The sequence below is a fragment of the Haliotis rubra genome, unplaced genomic scaffold (genome assembly GCF_003918875.1).
Source record: "Haliotis rubra isolate DU_JTF1 unplaced genomic scaffold, ASM391887v1 Scf16, whole genome shotgun sequence".
Lineage (NCBI taxonomy): Eukaryota > Metazoa > Mollusca > Gastropoda > Lepetellida > Haliotidae > Haliotis > Haliotis rubra.
Window position 1 is genome coordinate 1072628 of NW_025765558.1, and position 22981 is coordinate 1095608.

Here is a 22981-nt window from a genome sequence, read left to right on the forward strand (position 1 = left end):
TGTCTGATATACAATGTGTGTTATGTTGTGTGTACCACTCAGTGTGTGTTATGTTGTGTGTTCTGTTCTAGCTGTGTTATTCCATGTGTGCAACACAAAGTGTGAGGGGCCACAAAAATAATAATTCTTGGTTTTCAGGGTTTTCCCATCAAGTTACTCATTACTCTGAATTTTGTAATAGCAGATGGTAGTTGTGAAAATTTATCAGAATTTGCATTAAAATATGTTTTGTTTATCTATATTCCAGCTAACTATAAAATGTATTTTTATCTTGCATTATGTGTATAATCAAACTCAAGGTTTTACTGTTTTCTTTGTTGAATATATGTGTGTAATATTAAGAGGTTAACATGACAGTTTCCGATTCACCAGTCATATCAGCACGAGACTACCATATCAGCCTGAGGGCCAAACCTATATGATAAAAGTTTGTTTCACAATGTATGTGGTGAATGTGTTAAATGATATGTTACATAATGTATGTGGTGAATGTGTGCTATGGAAAGTGAATGTGTGTTGCCACATGCTATACAATGCTTTCATCACACTGTTTAGTGAATGTGTGATATGGAAAGTGACTGTTACATATTTTGTGATGAACGTGTGTTATATGACCTGTATGTGACAATATGTGTGATGAATGCGTGTTGCACAGGCGGATCCAGAGGGAGAGTGCAGGGGTGCACACCCCCATTTTGTCCTGAAAGTTTATTTAATGACCATTGAAACTGACTCATGAAAACGGGTGAAAATGAACTGTGCACCCCCCTTTTTACTATGCAAACCCACCCCTCCACCCCCCCACTCTCTCAATAAGCTGTATCAGCCCCTGTGTTGTCTCATGTTATACAATATGTTGATCACTCCTGTTGTAAAGCCACACACATGATACAGTATGGACGAGGCATGTGTGATAAGATTATATGTTTGACATACATTTGTTAAGACTATATATGTAAAGCTGGTGTGTTACACAGTTTGTAAACCTTTATGTTTGTGATACACATTTGGTGTGATTGTGTTACCATGGTTACATAATGTGATACGTTTTACAATACTATACCATATGTGTTTGTCAACATATGCAATACATATTTGTGATATGTGTATATATATACACACACGGACGCACACACACATTGAGTATGTCAATGGATCTCATGAAGAGTATCTCATGCAAATTATTCCTTATTTATATTGAATTTTGTCAACTGTATCTTGACACCAAACTGGATTATGAAACAAACTGTGTCAGAGAATGACATAAGTGTTTGACTTATATTTATCATTTTGCTTGCCATATTATCCTTGCCAAATGAACTCTTCATGTTTATATTCTGACATAACTGACAGACTGGGCTTAATTCCCACCAAGCTTTTTATAGTTCTGCAACAAATATCAACATATGCTGCTGGAACATTCCAAACATTCTCACATGCTGGAACATCCCAAACATTCTCACATGCTGGAACATCCCAAACATTCTCACATGCTGGAACATTCCAAACATTCTCACATGCTGGAACATCCCAAACATTCTCACATGCTGGAACATCCCAAACATTCTCACATGCTGGAACATCCCAAACATTCTCACATGCTGGAACATTCCAAACATTCTCACATGCTGGAACATCCCAAACATTCTCACATGCTGGAACATCCCAAACATTCTCACATGCTGGAACATCCCAAACATTCTCACATGCTGGAACATCCCAAACATTCTCACATGCTGGAACATTCCAAACATTCTCACATGCTGGAACATTCCAAACATTCTCACATGCTGGAACATTCCAAACATTCTCACATGCTGGAACAAACATTCTCCATGCTTGACATTCATTCACATGCTGGAACATTCCAAACATTCTCACATGCTGGAACATTCCCAAACATTCTCACATGCTGGAACATTCCAAACATTCTCACATGCTGGAACATTCCAAACATTCTCACATGCTGGAACATTCCACACATTCTCACATGCTGGAACATTCCAAACATTCTCACATGCTGGAACATTCCAAACATTCTCACATGCTGGAACATTCCAAACATTCTCACATGCTGGAACATTTCAAACAGTCTCACATACTTGAATGTTCCAAACATTCTCATATGCTGGAACATTCCAAACATCCACACATGCTGGAACATTTCAAACATTCTCACATACATGAACATTCCAAACATTCTCACATGCTGGAACATTCCAAACATCTCTGCACACCGGTTCAAACTTCTTTCACACATGCTGGAACATTTCAAACATTCTCACATGCTGGAACATTCCAAACATTCTCACATGCTGGAACATTCCAAACATGCTCACATGCTGGAAGGTGTCCAAACATTTTGAGGACTGTAGTCGTTAGAGCCGCCAGAGTCATATGTGGGTTCGGAAAAGAGGTTAAAATATGGTACTTGTTGGTCCTGCCTGGCGCTTTCGGCATTAATGGGTACAACAAGGACTGGTAGGCTCGAGTCAGTAAAATGTGTCTGAGTGGGGTATTCATGCTTCTCTGTGGCATGGTATCTCAGTGGGCTAGCACTATAAAACCAGCTTCAGTCTGGGCTGCTAGTACAAGCAGCCGCACATTCACATACAAGCACGCATGCATGTCGTCTTACATATGGCATTAAATATTCTCAAGCACCTAACGTTAAACCCAATTCCCACCACCACATGCTGGAACATTCCAAACATTCTCAGATACTTGAACATTCTCACATGCTTGAACATTCCTAACATTCTAACATTCTGGAACATTCCAAACATCCACACATGCTGGAACTCTCCAAACTTCTCACATGCTGGAACATTCCAAACTTCCACACATGCTTAAACATTGAATACATTCTCACATGTTGGAACATTCCAAACAGTCTCACATACTTGGATGTTCCAAACAGTTTCACATATTTGAACATTCCAAACATTCTCACATACTTGAAGATTCCAAACATTCTCACATGCTGGAAAATTCCAAACATTCTCACATGCTGGAACATTTCAAACAGTCTCACATACTTGAGTGTTCCAAACAGGCTCACATGGTTGAACATTCCAAACTTCTCACATACTGGAACATTCCAAACATCTACACATGCTGGAACATTCCAAACTTCTCACATGCTTGAATGTTCCAAACATTCTCACATGCTGGAACATTCCAAACAGGCTCACATGCTTGAACATTCCAAACATTCTCATATGCTGGAACATTCACATATATTGTTCTTATTTCAAATCAAAATGCACATATTTAGATAGCTTGATAATACACTTTCATGATGATGTGATAAAGTGCAGTTTTAGGGGCTGCCGTGTTACCTTTGTGGTGTAGCCTATCAGATGTAGCTGATTTTGAATCAGAGAGGAACTCACAAGTCTCCACATACAACTTATATTAAGTAAACTACTTTTAGAGTTGAATGAAGATGCATATATGGATCTGACGGGTATAGCAACTGTTTCTTTGTTGTCATGGCCATTTACTCTATGTTTTTAGTTGAAATACGTACAATGAACTGCTGTTATACTGAGCTTGGTGCTCAATGGTTATATCCATAGGTTACTGTTCTCCATTCCTGTGGGTAAGATAAATACTTGTACATATTTGAGGGGTCTTTGTTTTAAACCAATTGCTGGTGTATTCACCACTGGAATCTCTGGTTTGGAAAATATTTTTAGTGAGGATATAATTTTGCCGCTGTACTTGTGATAATACATTTTGAGGTAATATGACATTAATGTGGCAGTTGGAGTCATTAATTCCAGCCCAATCCAACCAGTCCCAAAGATATCAAACACAATCCAGACTGAACCAGTAAATCCATGTTTGAATAAGTTTGAAATGGAAATCATTTTGAGTTTGTTTTTGTTTTTAATGTTAATGGTGCACTCAGCAATATTCCAGCTATATCGCGGCGGTCTGTAAATGATTGAATCTTGACCAGGCAATCCAGTTATCAACAGCATGTTGGGATTCCATGACATGTGTCAACCAAGTCAGCAAGCCTGACCACTCAGTCACTTAAGTGGTCTCTTACCACACGCATGGGTTGCTGAAGACCAATTCTGACCCGGATCTTCATGGGGCAAGTCAGTTTGAAGTAAGAAATGTCGACATGCGGAAAGTTGGGAACAAATATTCCATTCATTGCTGGAAATATGAAAAAAAGGGACCCAAAGCCATGGTGGTGCCTGGACCAGACAATCGTATCCCACCCGTGAAGATCCCGGTTAGAATTGATCTTCAGTAACCCATGCTTGTCGTAAGACGCGACTAACGGGATCGGGTGGTCAGGCTCGTTGACTTGGTTGACACATGTCGTCGTATCCCAATTGTGTAGATCGATGTTGATCACTGGATTGTCTGGTCCAGACTCGATTATTTCCATATAGCTGGAACATTGCTGAGTGTGGAATATTGCTGATCAATGTTCATGATATCAATCCCTGGCATGTCTGATTGCCGTGATTATTTACAGACAACACTCTCCTTATAAACAAACTTTATGGAAAACAACTTATTTATTTCGTGAGTGCGTTTCGATACAGATTCTTGTTGCGTTGTCACGCAGGAACCTGTATCGTCGTCCTCATGAAACAAAGAAGTTGTCCATAATTTTTTGTCCTTATTGTATTTCAATACACACAAATATCACAGTCTCATTTCTGAGTGTAGCCTTAAAAAACCCAGTGATTCAAGCACATTTATCGTGTATGCTAATTTGATATTGCTGGAAAAAACAGGCACAAACCTAATCGCTCACTCAAACTGGAAATGATCTGGTACATACAAGACTCTTGTTCACTTATTACGAGTTCACTTACAACTTTTACACTCTCTCTCATTCAGTGGGTTACTGTTTGTATACTCTGGGAAATCCTATGTAATGTACTGACAATAAACCTGTTATTAACAACAATCAATTGTATCCCAAGTCTAAGAATGTATTTTGTTGAAAATTATTAGGTTTGACATAACTTCTTCTTATGGACATATTAAATTTTAGAACCGCCATTGATTTATATTTTATTATATCTATCCATCCATCCATCCGTCCGTCCGTGTATCTACGTACGTACGTACGTACATACGCATTCGGTTTCAATCCGTTTCGTAAAATATTCGTCGGTCATCAATGGAATGGAGATATTGCATGCGGTCGCTCTTTTCCGTGTGACCTGTGATCTTACAGAATATTGTTCGTCACTAAAGCACGGCAAAGAGAAACACTTTGAACTGTTGAACTCTCTTGTGATGTGCCACTTGGTGGTAACGTGCCCGAAACGGTTCCAAATAGAACATGTCCTGAACAAATATGTATTCATTATGCTCGCCTGAAGCGCTCATAATGACGATAGGAATTCTTGTTTGTGATGACCTGACTACGGTAGTTAGGTTTGCATCACTGTGTTGAGGGGACGGGAACATATGATTTTAGCAGTTGTGTTTTATGGCGTTCCCTGGACTTTTAACAACATACTCGAGATCGTCGTGTCAAAAATGTTTTAGCAACCAAGTGATAACTGATGGAAAAATCTTGATATTTTACTAACGCTTCACACACTCAGAAACATTTTGTTGTAAGTTTAAAGCTTAAGCGGCTACTGTTATTCTTTCTATAATGTTTTGTTTCTCATTTCCTTGCAATCTTAAATACTCACCTTATTCTTGTTCTTATAACCATTTCAATATATATCTCCGCTGTTGAAACTTAATTTTTTCACATAAGTATATATACAGAATACTAAACGATGTCCCTTGTAATACCATATTTATGAAAGCGAGTTAGATACCAATACCATTCAGGAGTTTCACAAATATGGTATTACACGGGACATCGTTTAATATTTTAGTTTTTACTCACCCAACATTAGAAAAATAATATCGAGCAAAGTAATTCTTTCCTAAGAATTCAACGAGTGTGATGACTCTCAGCTTTCCGCGAGTCAAGCAAGGTCTAATACTATTGTGACAGAGGTATAAGCATTGTGACGTCATAACTGTAAACCACTTTGACGTCATACGTACGACATCACGTGATGTTATTACACAATGTGTAATTGTGTAACCTTATTAAAAAGTGATATCTTCAACGGATGAGGAATAACTGGCTTTATTACCCACGTAGTCAACGTATGGGTAGTTGCATGCTAATCTCGCACGTCACACGAGTGTCGTATCGCGTTGACCTGTGTCGTAACAACTTGACCTAAGATTCTAACGATTTGATTGGATGACCGATGACCTCTCAATTAGGTCACGTTGTGACGGAACTACAGTTTCATTCATAACAAACACGTGAATTCATTCATTCTACAACTTATATGCATTGTGGGAATGTAAACATTGTGAACGTTGCCGTATCGCTGTTTAATTGTGAGTCGAACTGAGACATTGTATGCGTCGAAAAACATAAACGCAAAGTTTCCACCAGTGAGGTTAGCCGAGTGAAGCAAATGCAAACTAAGAAACGGGGTGCTACGGAGTAGTTAAATGTAGGAGGCTGTACGAGGCGATGACAACTGACATGCATCGTGACGTCCGTTACCAAGGGAGCAGACGAGCAAGGCATATTGACGTCATTACAGTGTGACGTCATGCAAAAAATGTACTACAGAACAACATTCTTCCGCAACCTCTTTATGAAACCGGTTTCGGTTTGAAACCATACCAATACAAACATACGCTATTTTGTCAATTTAATGCATGTAAGACGTGGGTCATAAATAAAATACCACACTCGGTCTCATAACATACGAATTATACGAAACTCGTGACCTTCCTATGGTTTCTGACCTCGCTTTCGCTCGGGCAGATACCATAATAAAGACACTCGTTTCGTATAATTCGTATGTAATGAGACCTCGTGTAGTATTCTCTATGTACTCTTTGCAGTGTTTGTGGGTGCTATAGCATGCGTGCGAGTATACATGTTTTGGTGGGGTCCGCTGCTTGTATAGTCCGTTTGACTTCATTTTAGACCGATGAATTGCTCACTAACACAAAATCTAATAATTGCAACCAAACCAAATTTTGCACAGTCACATGAAATCGACAGACTAACTCTGATGATTTGTCTCATAATTTTAGACACCCGAATAAAAAAAGTTGTTTAACAAACAATCATTATTTTGTTGTCACTTTTCGCCATTTCTTACGAGGGGTGACCACTTGGACTTATATCGGTATTACAATGCTAGCCATTTGAAATAGTTGAACAGAAGATGCCCCACTCCGACACAGTACACTGACACCGAGCCGATCAGTCCTTATCCTATGGATTTAATGCCATGCTTTAGGCAAAGTAACAATAGGTACCACGCCTCAACGTCGCTTGGTATGACGCGTTTGGGGATCGGAATACTTAATCACGGGATCCAGGAAAAGTCGTGCATACTTGCGCGCGTGTGTGCGTTGACTATATACGTATTTTTCGTTTGCTCCATGATTTCACGTGTCAAGGAAACGCGTGAAACACAATTACCACAATAAATGTACAGATGAAATGACGTCAAGCGCTGCCCCATTTCGGACTGAACATCTAAATGTCAGCGCGGAGTGATAATTTCTATCTTAATGTCAGGTAATATAACAGTAGTTCTCGTGTTCTTTAGTATAATCAACCCTGTTGTTTAATGACTCTGAAACTTTGCTGATATAACTCAAGTGCTGGAGAATACGGACAAGCGTACCAACGTGTTTCTTGGTGTGTTTAGTGGACAAGGCTTTGGCGTAAGTGCCTTATGCCACACTGTTTGCGTGTGTGCGTTGGCGTAAGTGCCTTATGCGACATTGATTGCGTGTGTGCGTGCCCCGGGAACGACTACATGAACTCAAAACATGATTGGTTACAACAATAAGTGCAAACGGTATTTTAAATACTTATCAACTGGAGGAAAATAAAGTTATTAAAATATATTTAAAAACAATAATTTTAGGGTAGATCAATGATGAGAAACAAGCATTCACATGCAATGTTGGTCTCGGGCGGCGTGGATAGTTGCTCGTGTTACCCACCTCCGTGCTTTTTCCCGACTCAATTATTTACAGACCGCCGTGATGAATGTGGATGGAATGTGCGGCGTTAAACATGTTCACCAATGATGACAGGGTTCTCCAAAACCTTAACCAAAACTCGAAGCTGGTACTTATGCATATCGATTAGGAAAAGGGCGATAAAGACACCCAGATGTTCCAGCTTATATGATGTCTTTTATTTCAAAGAGTTATGATAACTATGCTCCTTTCTCCGTCGAGTGTTGACTGACCACCATATATCCAAGGACCCGTCGACGTAAAGATAACCCTGACCTGTTGAGTATAGTTGGCTCATGTTGGGGGCGCGCACACCCTTTTGTTCTGAACGTTTAATAAATGACCATTGAAACTCTCGAAAAAATGGGCGAACCTACGTTCTCAAAAAGCAGTATCCGCCACTGTTGAAGGAGGCTGAAGTTTAGTCTGATCTTTAGGGTCGTGTAGGTTAAGGTTTAGCATGACTCTTAGTGTCGTGTATTGTAAAGTTTACCCTGACCTTTAGTGTAGCTTAATTTTTATCCTTGACTTTTAGTGTCAGTCTAGCCTGAACTTAAGAGTATAATGGGCTAAAGCTTACCCCGACCATTCCAGTAGTGTAGGTAAAGTTTAGCATGACTCTTAGTGTAGTGTATTGTAAAGTTTACTCCGACCATTCCAGTAGTGTAGGTAAAGTTTAGCTTGACCTTTAGTGTAGTGTATTGTAAAGTTTACCCCGACCATTCCAGTAGTGTAGGTAAAGTTTAGCATGACTCTTAGTGTCGTGTATTGTAAAGTTTACCCTGACCTTTAGTATATATTAATTTTTATCCTTGACTTTAAGTTGAGGCTTAAGTCTAGCCTGACCTTTAGAGTATAGTGTATTGTAAAGTTTACCCTGACCTTTAGTATAGATTAATTTTTATCCTTGACTTTAAGTTTAGGCTTAAGTCTAGCCTGACCTTTAGAGTATAGTGTATTGTAAAGTTTACCCTGACCTTTAGTATAGATTAATTTTTATCCTTGACTTTAAGTTGAGGCTTAAGTCTAGCCTGACCTTTAGAGTATAGTGTATTGTAAAGTTTACCCTGACCTTTAGTATAGATTAATTTTTATCCTTGACTTTAAGTTGAGGCTTAAGTCTAGCCTGACCTTTAGAGTATAGTGTATTGTAAAGTTTACCCTGACCTTTAGTATAGATTAATTTTTATCCTTGACTTTAAGTTTAGGCTTAAGTCTAGCCTGACCTTTAGAGTATAGTGTATTGTAAAGTTTACCTGACCTTTAGTATAGATTAATCCTTTTTATCCTTGACTTTAAGTTGAGGCTTAAGTCTAGCCTGACCTTTAGAGTATAGTGTATTGTAAAGTTTACCCTGACCTTTAGTATAGATTAATTTTTATCCTTGACTTTAAGTTGAGGCTTAAGTCTAGCCTGACCTTTAGAGTATAGTGTATTGTAAAGTTTACCCTGACCTTTAGTATAGATTAATTTTTATCCTTGACTTTTAGTGTAGGCTTAAGTCTAGCCTGACCTCTAGAGTATAATGGGCTGAAGCTTACCCCGACCATTCCAGTAGTGTAGGTAAAGTTTAGCTTGACCTTTAGTGTAGTGTATTGTAAAGTTTACCCCGACCATTCCAGTAGTGTAGGTAAAGTTTAGCATGACCTTTAGTGTAGTGTATTGTAAAGTTTACCCCGACCATTCCAGTAGTGTAGGTAAAGTTTAGCATGACCTTTAGTGTAGTGTATTGTAAAGTTTACCCCGACCATTCCAGTAGTGTAGGTAAAGTTTAGCTTGACCTTTAGTGTAGTGTATTGTAAAGTTTACCCCGACCATTCCAGTAGTGTAGGTAAAGTTTAGCTTGACCTTTAGTGTAGTGTATTGTAAAGCTTACCCCGACCATTCCAGTAGTGTAGGTAAAGTTTAGCTTGACCTTTAGTGTAGTATATTGTAAAGCTTACCCCGACCATTCCAGTAGTGTAGGTAAAGTTTAGCTTGACCTTTAGTGTAGTGTATTGTAAAGCTTACCCCGACCATTCCAGTAGTGTAGGTAAAGTTTAGCTTGACCTTTAGTGTAGTGTATTGTAAAGCTTACCCCGACCATTCCAGTAGTGTAGGTAAAGTTTCGCTTGACCTTTAGTGAGAATAGGCAAAATTTTACCTAACTGTTCGTGTAGACTTAAGTTAATCCTGACCTTAAATGTTGGCTGAAATTTAGCCTGACCTTTGAGTAGAGTAGGCTAAAGTTTATCTTGACCTTCAGTGTAGGCTAGCGTTTACCCTGACCTTTAGAGTAGATAATCAGAAGTTACCCTGACCTTCAGTGAAGGCTAACGTTTACCCAGTCCGTTAGTGTTAGGCTGAAGTATACCCCGACCTTAAGTATAGGCTGAAGGATGCCCTGACCTTCAGTGTAGGCTGAAGTGTACCCTGACCTTTAGTGTAGGCTGAAGTATACCCTGACCTTAAGTGTAGGCTGAAGTATACCCTGACTTTTAGTGTAGGCTGAAGGATGCCCTGACCTTTAGTGTAGGCTGAAGGATGCCGTGACCTTTAGTGTAGGCTGAAGTGTACCCCGACCTTTAGTGTAGGCTGAAGTGTACCCTGACCTTTAGTGTAGGCTGAAGTGTACCCTGACCTTAAGTGTAGGCTGAAGTGTACCCTGACCATTTGTGTAGGCTGAAGTGTACCCTGACCTTTAGTGTAGGCTGAAGTTTAGTCTGACCCGTGGAGTAGACTGAAGTTAACTCTGACCTGTAGACTAGTACTAGAAAATAAAAAGACGAACCTGAGTGCAGTCGGGGCCACCAAAAACATACACAAGTTTCATGATACAAACAAAATCATTTTAGATACCATTTCTTTCTTTGGAGTCGTCGATTAGCCCTTATCAAGGCTACACTTTACGGTTCGAGATTGGTTTCATTTCCAGAAATGTGTTGCCTCGGGCTGAGTTGTCGATGTGTTTTAAAGGTTATGAGAGATAATCACGTCGTGCAAATAGAATAAAGAAATTTGAGACACGAAGTTGTTTTTCACAGGAAAAACCTAATAGCCGTTGGCTTTAGGTGTCAAAACGACCTTTTGCGTATGTCTGTGAATATGTTCATCTCATAATTCAGGTGATAAAAAAATCCGGATTCGGAAATCTACTACGAAAGGAACCTTTTTTCCAAAACGAACCATGGTAATGATGATGTTAGATTCGACGTCTCTAAATTGAATTAGGAATTGCGTTACGACATTCATTATACCTCAGTACACATGACGTTCCGGACGTGAAAACGGAGAAGCGCTGCACTTTTAGTTCTATGTTGTTCCTGAGTTTTAATACAATAGTTGCACTTTAAGGGTACAACCACTGTCATTTCAAGAGTTCCGTGCAGCGAGGTTTTGTTATGGCAAGGACTTTCATAAAACTACCAAAAAGCTGTGGTTTTCTAAATCAAGCTGTAAAACTACAAACAAATGTATAAAACAGTAATAGTTATTGATATATTGATATGATTCCATTTGGTAAACGAAGGACTTGTTTCTTAAGACTGAAAAAAAAGAATTCTCACTTCCTTAAATTCTGTATGGGGTAAATTCACCCCGAGTGAAAAATCTGACGTTATCGTGTGTACTTTCGAAACAGAAAATAATACTTGCACATGTATAATCAACGTAAACAATAATTGTAAGGCCTTTGTGGCAGTAATAGGGTCTTCGTTACTCACAGAAGGCCCATGACGAGGTTTCCTTTTTCGATAATATTTTAGCAACTTTGCTGACACAAATCTATCATGACAGCGACAACCTCCCATCGATTATCTGGGTTTATTATAATGGAACGTGTGACTTCTATGATTGTTTAACATGAAGTTGAGACTCGTTCTCGATGGGTAACATGTTTTTAGGTAGACAGTTATATTGACTCTCGTCAGTTTTGTACATGTTTTCCTGTCCAGTTTTATGTCTCATAACCAGACCGTCTATAAAGTTGTCATAATTCAATATCCTTCAAAAAGGGGGCGGTGGGGTAGCCTAGTGGTTAAAGCGTTCGCTCGTCACGCCGTAGACCCAGGTTCGATTCCCAGATGGGTACAATGTGTGAAGTCCATTTCTGGTCTCCCCTGCCGGGACATTGCTGGAATACTAGTATTGCTAAAAGCCTCGTAAAACTAAACTCACTCACTCAATATCCTTCAGTGAGTAACCCCCAGTGTCCAGATTGCCTGGAATTAAGCATTGTTTCGAAACTATTACCATTTCCCTTTATATTTTGTGGGTACATATTATTAAATGAAATGATATTATTTCTTGGTCTAAATGTATGTCTAGCGGTTTCTGGAAAATGTCTGCAATGTATTGTTCAATATCACTGTAACGGCCGGAAACTTTCCCCGTGATGAGACGAACAACGAACCTTCTGATTCGTGGCCGAACGCCTTGCCCACATGACCAAAGAGGATAAGCTAGTCTGCAAGCGCACACGAAAAGGAAATCATCAGAGGGATGACTCCACTCCCTGCTACATTAGCAATGCAGAGAACTTTTCTTCGCCGGTTGTCCTTTTCTCAAAGTACCCGTGAAGATCGGGGTTAGAATTGGTCTTCAGCAACCCATGACTAACGGGATCGGGGTGTCAGGCTCGTTGACTTGACAGACACATGTCATCGTATCCAAATTGGTTAGATCGGTGCTCATGCTGTTGATCACTGGATTGTCTGGTCCAGACTCGATTATTTACACACCGCCGCCATGCACCTGGAATATTAGTGAGTGTGGCGTTAACTAACAAACCAATCCTTTTTCGGAAGATGAACGCCGCCCTTGCCGCCCAACACCAACACCGCAAAAGAAACTCTTGCTGTTGTTCACAACGTGGTACTAAACATCGGACGATTACACTCCATGAGTGGCATGTATCACGTACCTCTCTGATCAATGGAAACAATCCTTCACGAACAATTAAATAGTGCAAGGTTTGTGTCTGATTGGTTCCTACTGGCAAACAAGGATAAGTTGAGCACCGACCTGACAATTGACCCGTATTAGCATGTATGAGAGCCGCCCACTGGCGCTTGCCATTATTAGCCGAAGGTGCCCCTGGTTGTCCGCGATCAAGTGTAGTGCGATGGGAGACGCAAGGCGTGTTCAGCTTCGCGCGGAATCAATTTCATCGTCATGCAATGCACGAACACTAGCCTACATCTGTTCTACCTTTCACAAACCAAATGGGTTTCCTCATTGCCGTGCACCGCCTACTTCTCGTAAACGCGTTCTGCGCCGGTCCAACTTATCCTTGTTTGCCAGTATGACGACACAGGATGAAAAATTGGTTCCTTGAATCATTCAAAATCGAACCTTGAAGATGTAAGTTTAGGATTGTCAATTCATGATTCGTAGGTCAAGCACGACGATGCCACAAGGAAACAAGAATCCGTGGAGTGGCAATCATTTTGGGTCCCCGAAACCACCTAAAATATACGAGGACGGTTATATCCTTTTTGGAGGATAACATGATGGCAACTTGTGTCCCACGAGGATCATCCATAATGGCTACAGAGATGTTTTGTGTTTTAGGAGAGCGCCAATTCATGGCATGGAGATCAACCACGATGATCCCGAGGGCAGAATCCATGGTATGGACACGCATCCGGTCTCTGAAGCCCAGAAGTATAAACACTTGATTGTCTATCAGAGAACAGCGTTGCGGCATCGGCGGCGTGATGAACTCCATCATGACAACGACAGTTCAAATCAGTCATGTTATACTGGTGCCAACAGGAACGCCGATTGGAACTTATGCACTCTATTCACCCTTGAGACTTCAACTGTTTTCGCATTTGAAAAAAAACACCACTTGCATGGCCACTGATGGGATAGCAAAGAATTAAGTACTGCTGTTGATAAACGGTTGGTAGATCAGGATATGACACTCATGTTGTGCCAACGGGAATGCCGATTGGAAATTTGCACTCTATTCATCAGTGGTCCCTGGAGACCTGTTTTTGCATTTGAAAAAGCACCACTTGCATCGTCAGTGATGGGACGACAAAGAGTTTAGTACTGCTGTTGACAAATGGTTGGCAGATGAGGATATGACCTTCTACAAAACAGGCATCATTGACCAGAAGATTTGTTTGTTTGACCAATTTGTTTAAGGCCGCAATCAGCAATGTTACTGTGACAGAGGTATCGTGTAAGTTTGGTTTTACGCCGCACTCAGCAATAATCCAACTTTCCAGCTATATAGCGGCGGTCTGTAAATAATCGAGTCTGGACCAGACAATCCATGTGATCAACGGCATGAGCATCGATCTACGCAATTGGGATACGATGACGTGTGTCAACCAAGTCAGCGAGCGTGACCACCCGATCCCGTTAGTCGCCTCCTACGACAAGCATGGGTTCCTGACCCCGATCTTCACGGGTCTGCTGTGACAGGAACGTGTGATATAACACTGTTATTTCCCTCTGAAATAAGGGTAAATAGTTACACGAGTCACACGATATTAATCTGGAAGATCCAAGGAAACACACCAGTGACATGACGCTGTGATCCTTCTGACATATGGTAAACATAAAGTTACCCGAGACATATTATATTGATCTGGTAGTTTCTACAGACAGTCCAGCGTCGGGCAATTAATTCAGTCTGACGAAATCAGCAGCAAAACATGATAAAAGAAATTACTATGTGATACAGGGTCTTGTGTTTTGTCGAGCTGTCTATAACAGTCTGAACCTTATACAGTTAGTTGAACCTGCTCAATGTAAGTGTACGTGATTGTACCACTTTACAAGACGGGATCAGGGTAATGGGTTTGTTGTATTGACTGGAAAATAAATCAAGGTTAATGCCCCTATTATTTCATAAATCGGCTCGTGCCTATCAAAGTGTCTCGTTAACAATCTATGGCAATGGCGCTCTCCAGCAATTTCGCCTTGAGCCGTGTCTACTTACATCTATTTTAGAAACTTCCGCGTAAAAGTTCTCTTGTTCTTGGTTGATGCAAGTCCTCGTATCCTTGACCCAAGAAGATCCGGCTAAAATAGGTGTAATTGTCTTTGCGCAAATCAATGCTCATGATATCACTGGAATTTCTTGTCCCGCCTCGACTGTGTACAAAACGCGACACATATCCTGAATAATGCCGCCCCCAATGTGATTTAAACACCAGCCGTGTTTTAATTGCCACTGTTACGATGTTTACAGTATTTAAATATTATTATATATATTGGTACACTTGGTTTAATAAGTACAAAACTTCATGAATTCAAAATGTTTTTAAAGATGAACTTGCTCTTACTGCTATTTGAGGTGAGAGTTATTTAATGGTCTGTGATTTATTTCATGGACTTCGAGATAAAACGATTCATTATCCACCAACCTTTGATATATAGTATGACCAGAAATTATTGAGAATTTTAGGAATATGTTTAATTGGATTTCTAGTATAAACAACCTTGACCAGCTATCAAGTGCTTGGTTTCATTCAAGAGAGAGAACTCCGTTAATCCTTTTTCATTAGTTTGTGAAGAGTTATCCCCCTTTGTTTACTTGCTAGCAGACGACATTTTCAGTGATCCTCAGTATGGATGATTTAGAGAAGAGGAAGTTGATTTTAGAGTATTATAACAAGGACATCAGATCAGCTAAAGTGATTTCAAGTAGAACAGGCATCCCTTTGTCCACTGTTTATCGTGTTTTGAAAAATATTGCAAATGGATATGGCATTGAGCACCAGGCAGGCGCAGGTAGGCCCAGAAAATTGACTGTCGGTGACAGGAGGCGGCTTGGTATTCTTGTTTCTAAAAACAAACGAAGGAGTTTAGAAACCTTAAGGCTGGATATGATTGATAGAGGAACTGTGGCTGTCTGTAAGGAGACAATTAGAACTGAGCTGCATGCAATGGCAGAAAAGTCGAGGAATTCCATCACCGATAATGAAACCTGAACAAAAGGAGCGAAGGTTGAACTGGTGCTTACAGCATAGAAATTTTAACTGGGACAATGTGATTTTCTCAGATGAAAGTTCTGTGTGGCTGTTTCCTAATACACTGAAATTCTGGACCAAACAAACTGAAAAACCTTTGTATCAGCGCCCAAAGTACAGTCCGAAATTTAACGTGTGGGTGGCATACCTGTGTTAGGGGCAACGCCCCTCTGTGTATTTGAAGGGAATATGAACAGTGAGCGGTACACAGATATTCACGAGGGACATTTACTTCCATCTGCTCACGTGTTCTATGGAAATTTTTTTGATTTTCCAGCAGGACAACGACCCAAAACATCGTTCAAAGCATTCACAGGCCTGGTTTCGGACCCAAAATATGACATTATTAGATTGGCCAAGCTATAGCCCTGACCTAAATCCAATAGAAAATGTTTGGGGACTTATGAAGGAAAGTGTCAATAAGAAAAATCTGACAAATATTGCTGAAATGAAAGAAGAGGTGGTCCGATATTGGGACAGCATGGACCACGACTTTCTAACTTCTTTGATCAGTAGTATGCCCCGCCACATTGAAGCCTGCATTGCTGGCCATGGTGACTTGACAAAATACTAACTGTTCACCTGTCTTTGAATCTGGAGTTATGTTCTGCTAATATTCACATTTAATACTTGAGTAATGAGCGAAAAAAAAAAAAATTACAATCTTAAATTCTGAATAATTTCTGGTTGTACTGTATAACACGTGACATTACAGTTATGAACCAGAATGAATCGGTAATATATCAGAGTCATAGCACTCATTGTTTATTCAAATGGATCTCAGTAACTGATAATTTCTTCCTTGTTTTTAACAAAGCAATTATTAGATTGCTGGTTCGCGATTGTTCTGACGATTGATGGTTTCACTAAGTGCTATGAGACCTCAGTAGGTGAACAATAAGTGTCGTAAAACATAGTGGAGAACTGTTTCTGGTCAAAGATGAAATTCCCCAGAGAAAATGGGAGTAAATGTATGACACTGCTGTATCATACTGATGGAGTAAGGGTTATTGTAATTACTCCCCGTTCTCTACATGGGTAGATTTATCTTGAGCGGAACTGGTGCTTTTTGATAGTTCCAGGTTTTCTTTAAAAAAAGAGAGTGAGTGAGTAAATATGGTTTTACGCCGCTTTCAGCAATATCGCGGCGGGGACTCTAGAAATGGGCTTCACACATTGTACCCATGTTGGAAAGCGAACCTAGGTGACGAGCCAACGCTTTAACCACTGGGCTACCCCCTCACTAAGAAGCGTTATGTTTTGTTTGTTGGGCTCGGACTGTCAGATCAGACATAAAAAGGCATCCACACTTCATCAACCATCTCTAAAATATATATCTCAGAGCATGTGATGAGGACAGAGCAACAATCCTTTTATCATCCACCCACCCTTCCCCTCAGCCAACCTTCCTCGTCAACACCGCCCACCTCACCCCGTTCTGTCACAGCTTGCCATAAGCTCTTGTAATCAGAAAGGTCACACTGATTAATTGTGGCGTTCCATTCAAGCCATTTCGTGATGACAAAAACATGTCGGTGAATAAAGGACGACATCAACTGTTGAATATGACAGTAATGATCAGTCGGACCATGTTTGATCAGGAGTGCGGTAATTAACATCAGCATACAACGACATGATTGTCTGTTTTCGTCAACTGTTGCATAAACCAGACAAAATCTGTGTTTTGAATTCTTTTTTTAAAAGAAAATTGACTATTACAACCTGATTATGGGGGTATGTGGGCAAGGCGACATTGTCGTCATCTAATCATTCTGTTTACAATTTCCTATTTTTACTTCATAAATGGTTTTATCGTTTTCTTTAACAATACAGAATAAAACCCGTCTTAAACAGGCCACATGGGCATAATGTGTGAAGTCCATTCCTGGTGTTCCCCGCCGTGATATTACTGGAATATTGCTAAAAGCGGCGTAAAACCCAACTCACTCACTCACTCACTCTTAAACAGGCATGACGCATCTTCCTTTTCGAAATATTAGTCCATTACTTACAATGTAGCGTTAGGTTGCTTCTACATTGTTAAGATCTAAACCAGTCCCTTATTTGGACTTTCTTGAATCTGTCACCCGTGAACGGCCGGGTTAGAATTTGTCTTCAGCAACCCATGCTTGTCTTAAGAGGCGTCTAACGCGATCAGGCGGTCAGGCTCGATGACTTGGTTGACACATGTCATACTATCCCAGTTTCGGAAATCGATGACCATGCTCCTGATCACTGGATTGTTTGCTCGTGGTGTTGATCATTGGATTGTCTTGTCCGGACTCGATTATTTACAGACCGCCGCCATATAGCTCGAATATTGCTGAGTGAAGCCTAAAACTAAACTCTCCCTCTCACACTGCGTTCACCAAAGCAGCAAATGCGTCGGCTATTATGTCTCGTGCACGATTTAATGTCACAGATAATTTCTACCAGCAATGTTGTGGATAGACTTCAAACAAAAACTTCAGTGTCCGTAAGCACTGGCGGATCCAGTGTGTGTGTGTGTGTGTGTGTGTGCGCGCGCTTGCGTGCGTGTGCGTGCCTCTCTCCCCTCCCTCTCCTCTCTCTCTCTCTCTCTCTCTCTCTCTCTCTCTCTCAATGATCATTATTTGGCGTGCCACATTCCAACCATTACTTTTCTGTTTGTTGTTCACCATAGTGCACGTGGGTTTGAGAAATAAAATGGCCATTAAGGTAGACGAGTGGTTGGAACGGCCCCCTCGCAATATGGCTGACATAATGCCGATGCAACGTAAAATCTCCACTCACTCACTCGCCCTGCCGTTCGAATTGTCTACTGTCGAAATTCCATTCCAAAATGTGTACTATTTGTGGAGCCCAGTTCTTGTGACTCCAGTTTCATTATTGCTCAAAGGGGCGGTGGGGTAGCCTTGTCGTTAAAGCGTTCGCTCGTCACACCAAAGACCCGGGTTCGATTTCCCACATGGGTACAATTAAATGTGTGAAGCCCATTGCTGGTGTCCCCCGCAGTGATATTGCTAGAATATTGCTGAAGCTGGCTAGAATATTGCTTAAAGCGGTGTAAAACCACCGGCCTCAGGCTCTCTCTCACTCAATCTCTAACGGGGTGTACTTCTCATACCTGCTTTACGGTAGTACTGTTACACGCAACATTTAACCCGTCTCACTCTCTCGATTGTTCCAGGTTTCGCTATTTACTTCGGCTATGGCGTGCGACAGAGCTCAGAAAACAGACGAGAGCTGCTGCAACCTCACTATGGATCGATTAACAGAGACATAGAAGACCCACCACCTGAATATCAAGAGGAACCAGACCCTGTGGACGAAAAAGCGCCATTGCTGTCCAACCGTACGCGCAGCAGGAACGGTTCGAGAGTAGGAATGAACGGGGCATCCACGTCAGTTAACCAAAAGACGGATGATGGTGACTCGAAACAACACGTGTTTGCAAATGTGACTGACGTTAATGAACCGACAGCTCCTCCCAAGGAAGAGAACGACGAACCCCTAGTTCCCATGAAGGAGTAGACCTATATGTTATTTTTCTTCTTGTTTAATACAACAAACAGCAATATTGTAGCCTCAAGAATAGTGAGTGAGTGAGTTTAGTTTTCGTCGCACTCAGCAATATTCCAGCTATATGGCGGCGGGCTGTAAATAATCGAGCCTGGACCAGACAATCCAGTGATCAACAGCATGATCTACGCAATTGGGATACGATGACATGTGTCAACCAAGCCAGCGAGCCTGACCACCCGATCCCGTTAGTCGCCTCTTACGACAAGCATGGGTTACTGAAGACCAATTGTAACCCGGATCTTCACGGGTCCTCAAGAACAGCGCGTGACGGGATGCAGAGTGGGGGCGTGGGTGCTGTGGGGAGGGTACCAACGTCTACCCAAATAACCCCCAAACATTCCATTTCTAATACAAAAATAGAGACGCACACAATTCATTAAGATAAGTTAATTATTCACATTTACAGCAATTTGCAACACCAAGGAACATGTTCAAATTGCACGATAACGTTACATATGCATTCATATTTCTTTCTCAGCTCCCTGGGGAGCGTAGGGGTTAAAATGTTTGCATTGACGTCATTAGCTCATCCTTACAACAACTGCTGGATAAACTGGACAAAATTTGAAAAATGTTATTTATATGATTCACCATCTTTTACAATCTGTGTTTAAGAATGAGGTCGGACCTTAGAAACATCAATAGGCTTTCAACACACTGCCTGAAAATTGAATGTATTTTTCATAACTAAATAATCTTCTGTCACGGACTCTCTGAACATTCCACATATTTACATAAATCTTGATATATAGGTATGTTTTACTTGAAGACTCGAGAACCTGCCTATGTAATGTATCTAAACAAGAAACGAGGAAAGGAGCAAATTGAACCTGTCAATTAGAAGTATAAAAGTATAGTGAAATGATATATATATGTATTAATTCTTGATCTCTTCAGGTTAACTCCAGTGAATAAAAACTGTTTTCGTCATTTACAGATACCTATAGAAAAAAGGTTAGGCTAGGGTACCAAAATCTGTTTTCGAGTTCCCGCGCGTAACATGATGGCCGAATTTATGATCCTTAAAGAACAGTGTTTCCCATAAGTTATGTCCTTTTAAAATTAGGATTTTGTTGTTGACCCAAACATTTGTTAAATACTTTGCATGCATATAAAAAAACCGTTCCGGGAATGATAATGCACATTCTATGATAGAAAAATCGTTCTTTTCTAACAGTTACCCAACCTTTACTCAGTTTAAAGCAGAGAATCATGACACATATGACATTTTCCACTGCGTATAGTGTTAAACGTATCTTCCAAATACTGTACTTTGTTTGCAAGTCGCGCTTTCGGGCGCTACAATGTGTTATTTATAATGTGTTATTTATATTTATTTTGAGGCTGAATAAAACATAAAAAATCCTACAAAATATATTTGACAAAAGTGTGTGTGTTTTGAAAAAAATTGGATTACCCAAATATCACCGAAATGATGACCATAAAACGTAGCAATGTAGCTCTGACTTTTATTGTGAATTATGCTTCTTTTCTCCATACTTTTTCAACGATCGGCGGTGGGGTAGCCCAGTGGTTAAAGCGTCCGCTCGTCACGCCTAAGACCCGGGTTCGATTCCCCACATGGGTACAATGGGTGAAGCACGCCGTGATATTACGGGAATATTGCTAAAAGCAAAGTAAAACCATACTCACTCACTCACTTACAACGATCAAATCTGTTTTTTGTTTTAAGCGTAAAGTATCACAGCTGATACCAGTTGTTAACCAAATTTCAGACAACTTTAAACATCAAATAGAATCTACTGGTTGTCTAAAGCCAAGCAACGCGATTATCTGAACAACATCTGGAAGGGAGGATGTGGTGGAAGTACTCCGTGTGTATTCAGGAGGTTCTTCATTGTTGACACACGGGAGACTGACTGACTGACTTTGGTTTTACGCCGCTTTTAGCAATATTCCAGCAACATCAAGGCGGGGGACACCAGAAATGGGCTTCACACATTGTACCCATGTGGGGATTCGAACCCGGGCCTTCGGCGTGACGAGCCAACGCTTTAACCATTAGGCTGCCCCACCGCCCCCACACGGGAGAATAGAGTTAAAGTGCATTCATCGTTTCTGTGGCCATTATTGTTGCTAAAAAAAGGGAGACAATTAAAACGAACAAGGGAGATAACTCTGCGAGTACGGGTTCTATATTTTACAACTCGAGCAGATCTCATTCTCAACTTAAATGGAAGTATAAGTGTTGATACTTCAGCCCAGGTGATGTACTACTTTCCGTGCTAACAACTGCTGACCCTGCAATGTAAGTACCGTTCGTGAGATATGATGATTATTTTTGATAGAAGTCATGGATGGCATCAGTCTACACTCGTGATTATCTCTATGTATACATATTTATAAGCGCATTTCTTCAGAACAATACCTTCTGAGAAGTATCTGTTCGAGACAGACGTCGGGTGGACATCAGTGCCTGTAAAAGTGTCTGTAGGGGCCATGAAGGTCAAACCTGATATAGGCAGGATAGACTCCGAGGTACGATATGTTCAGGAGAATAGGCGTTGGCTTCAGTGCCTTATGTAACACTGCTTGTGTGTGGCCTTATTCTACCCACATGAACGAGTGATGTTGCAAACAACGATGCGGTTCGTCAAACATTGAGACGCTACAAACCAGTGCACATAACCTGACCATTGTCGTATGCCATACCAGTTCCTTTCAGAATCTACAAAGGGTACGTCGGGACAGCCACACCACTTCCACATTATCACCCTTGTGCAATACACACTGTCATCTTTAGCTTGGCTTCATTACAACTTCATACAGTTTTGACGATATTTTACTTGATCACGTACCATCATTAACCATCCATGATGATCCGGGTTAGAATTTGTCTTCAGCCACTCATACTTAAGAGGCGACTAACGGGATCGAGTGGTCAGACTCGCTGACCTGGTTGACACATGTCGGTTCCCAATTGCGTGGACTGATACTCTTGCTGTTGATCACTGGATTATCTGGTACAGACTGGCCTATTTACAGACCGCCGCCTTATAGCTGGAATATTGCTGTGCGGCGTAAAACAACAAACAAACAAGCATTAACGACACCTCGGGAGCATAGTCGCTTGCAATTAATCTTTAATTAAGAAAATATATGCTGACGTTTGTAGATTCAGAGACTATATCAACACTTAAAAGCGACATTAAACGAAACTCCCATTAACCCAAATACATTATTAAGGGGGAGCACAAGCAATAACGAACAAGATACACGATGTATCATACTGATGTTTTATGTATTTGTTGCTTTTTAAACTAATTATGTACAGTTCCCTTAGCTTTGAGTTTAGCGTAACAATGTCTTCTCTCGCAAACAATTTGAACGTCATCGTTTTCTTTCAATACCATTACCGATGTGAATTGCTT

At 40.6% G+C, this 22981-nt stretch overlaps 2 protein-coding genes and 1 long non-coding RNA gene across 42 annotated transcripts in view; all 3 read left to right on the top strand.

Annotated features, from left to right (window-relative positions):
* The window catches only part of LOC124271372 (high affinity cationic amino acid transporter 1-like), a 54406-nt gene extending 34722 nt beyond the window's left edge, over positions 1-19684 (top strand). For all 7 annotated transcript variants that reach the window (XM_046706470.1, XM_046706471.1, XM_046706468.1 and 4 more), the window contains exon 14: positions 19195-19684. In XM_046706470.1, the coding sequence (XP_046562426.1) occupies positions 19195-19538 (344 nt within the window). In that variant the 3' untranslated portion in view covers positions 19539-19684. The remainder of the gene's footprint in view (positions 1-19194) is intronic.
* On the top strand, positions 5-14634 carry LOC124271376. Its single transcript, XR_006897027.1, has 3 exons — positions 5-493; positions 14513-14520; positions 14624-14634. It is a non-coding gene; the product is annotated as an uncharacterized LOC124271376 (long non-coding RNA).
* LOC124271373 (histidine-rich glycoprotein-like) lies at positions 762-3865 on the top strand. Of its 34 annotated transcripts, none has more exons than XM_046706478.1 (5): positions 762-1814; positions 1855-2081; positions 2136-2225; positions 2278-2331; positions 3160-3865. In XM_046706478.1, exons 1-5 carry the CDS (start codon positions 1316-1318, stop codon positions 3352-3354), a joined length of 1065 nt encoding a protein of 354 aa, XP_046562434.1. In that variant the 5' UTR covers positions 762-1315; the 3' UTR covers positions 3355-3865. The 34 variants fall into 34 exon arrangements, with proteins under 34 accessions (XP_046562434.1, XP_046562437.1, XP_046562444.1 ...); XM_046706481.1 differs by having other exon boundaries at positions 763-1814; positions 2190-2225; XM_046706488.1 differs by having other exon boundaries at positions 763-1806; positions 1902-2081; positions 2136-2179; positions 2259-2322; positions 3098-3865.
* Positions 19685-22981: the final 3297 nt, after the last annotated feature.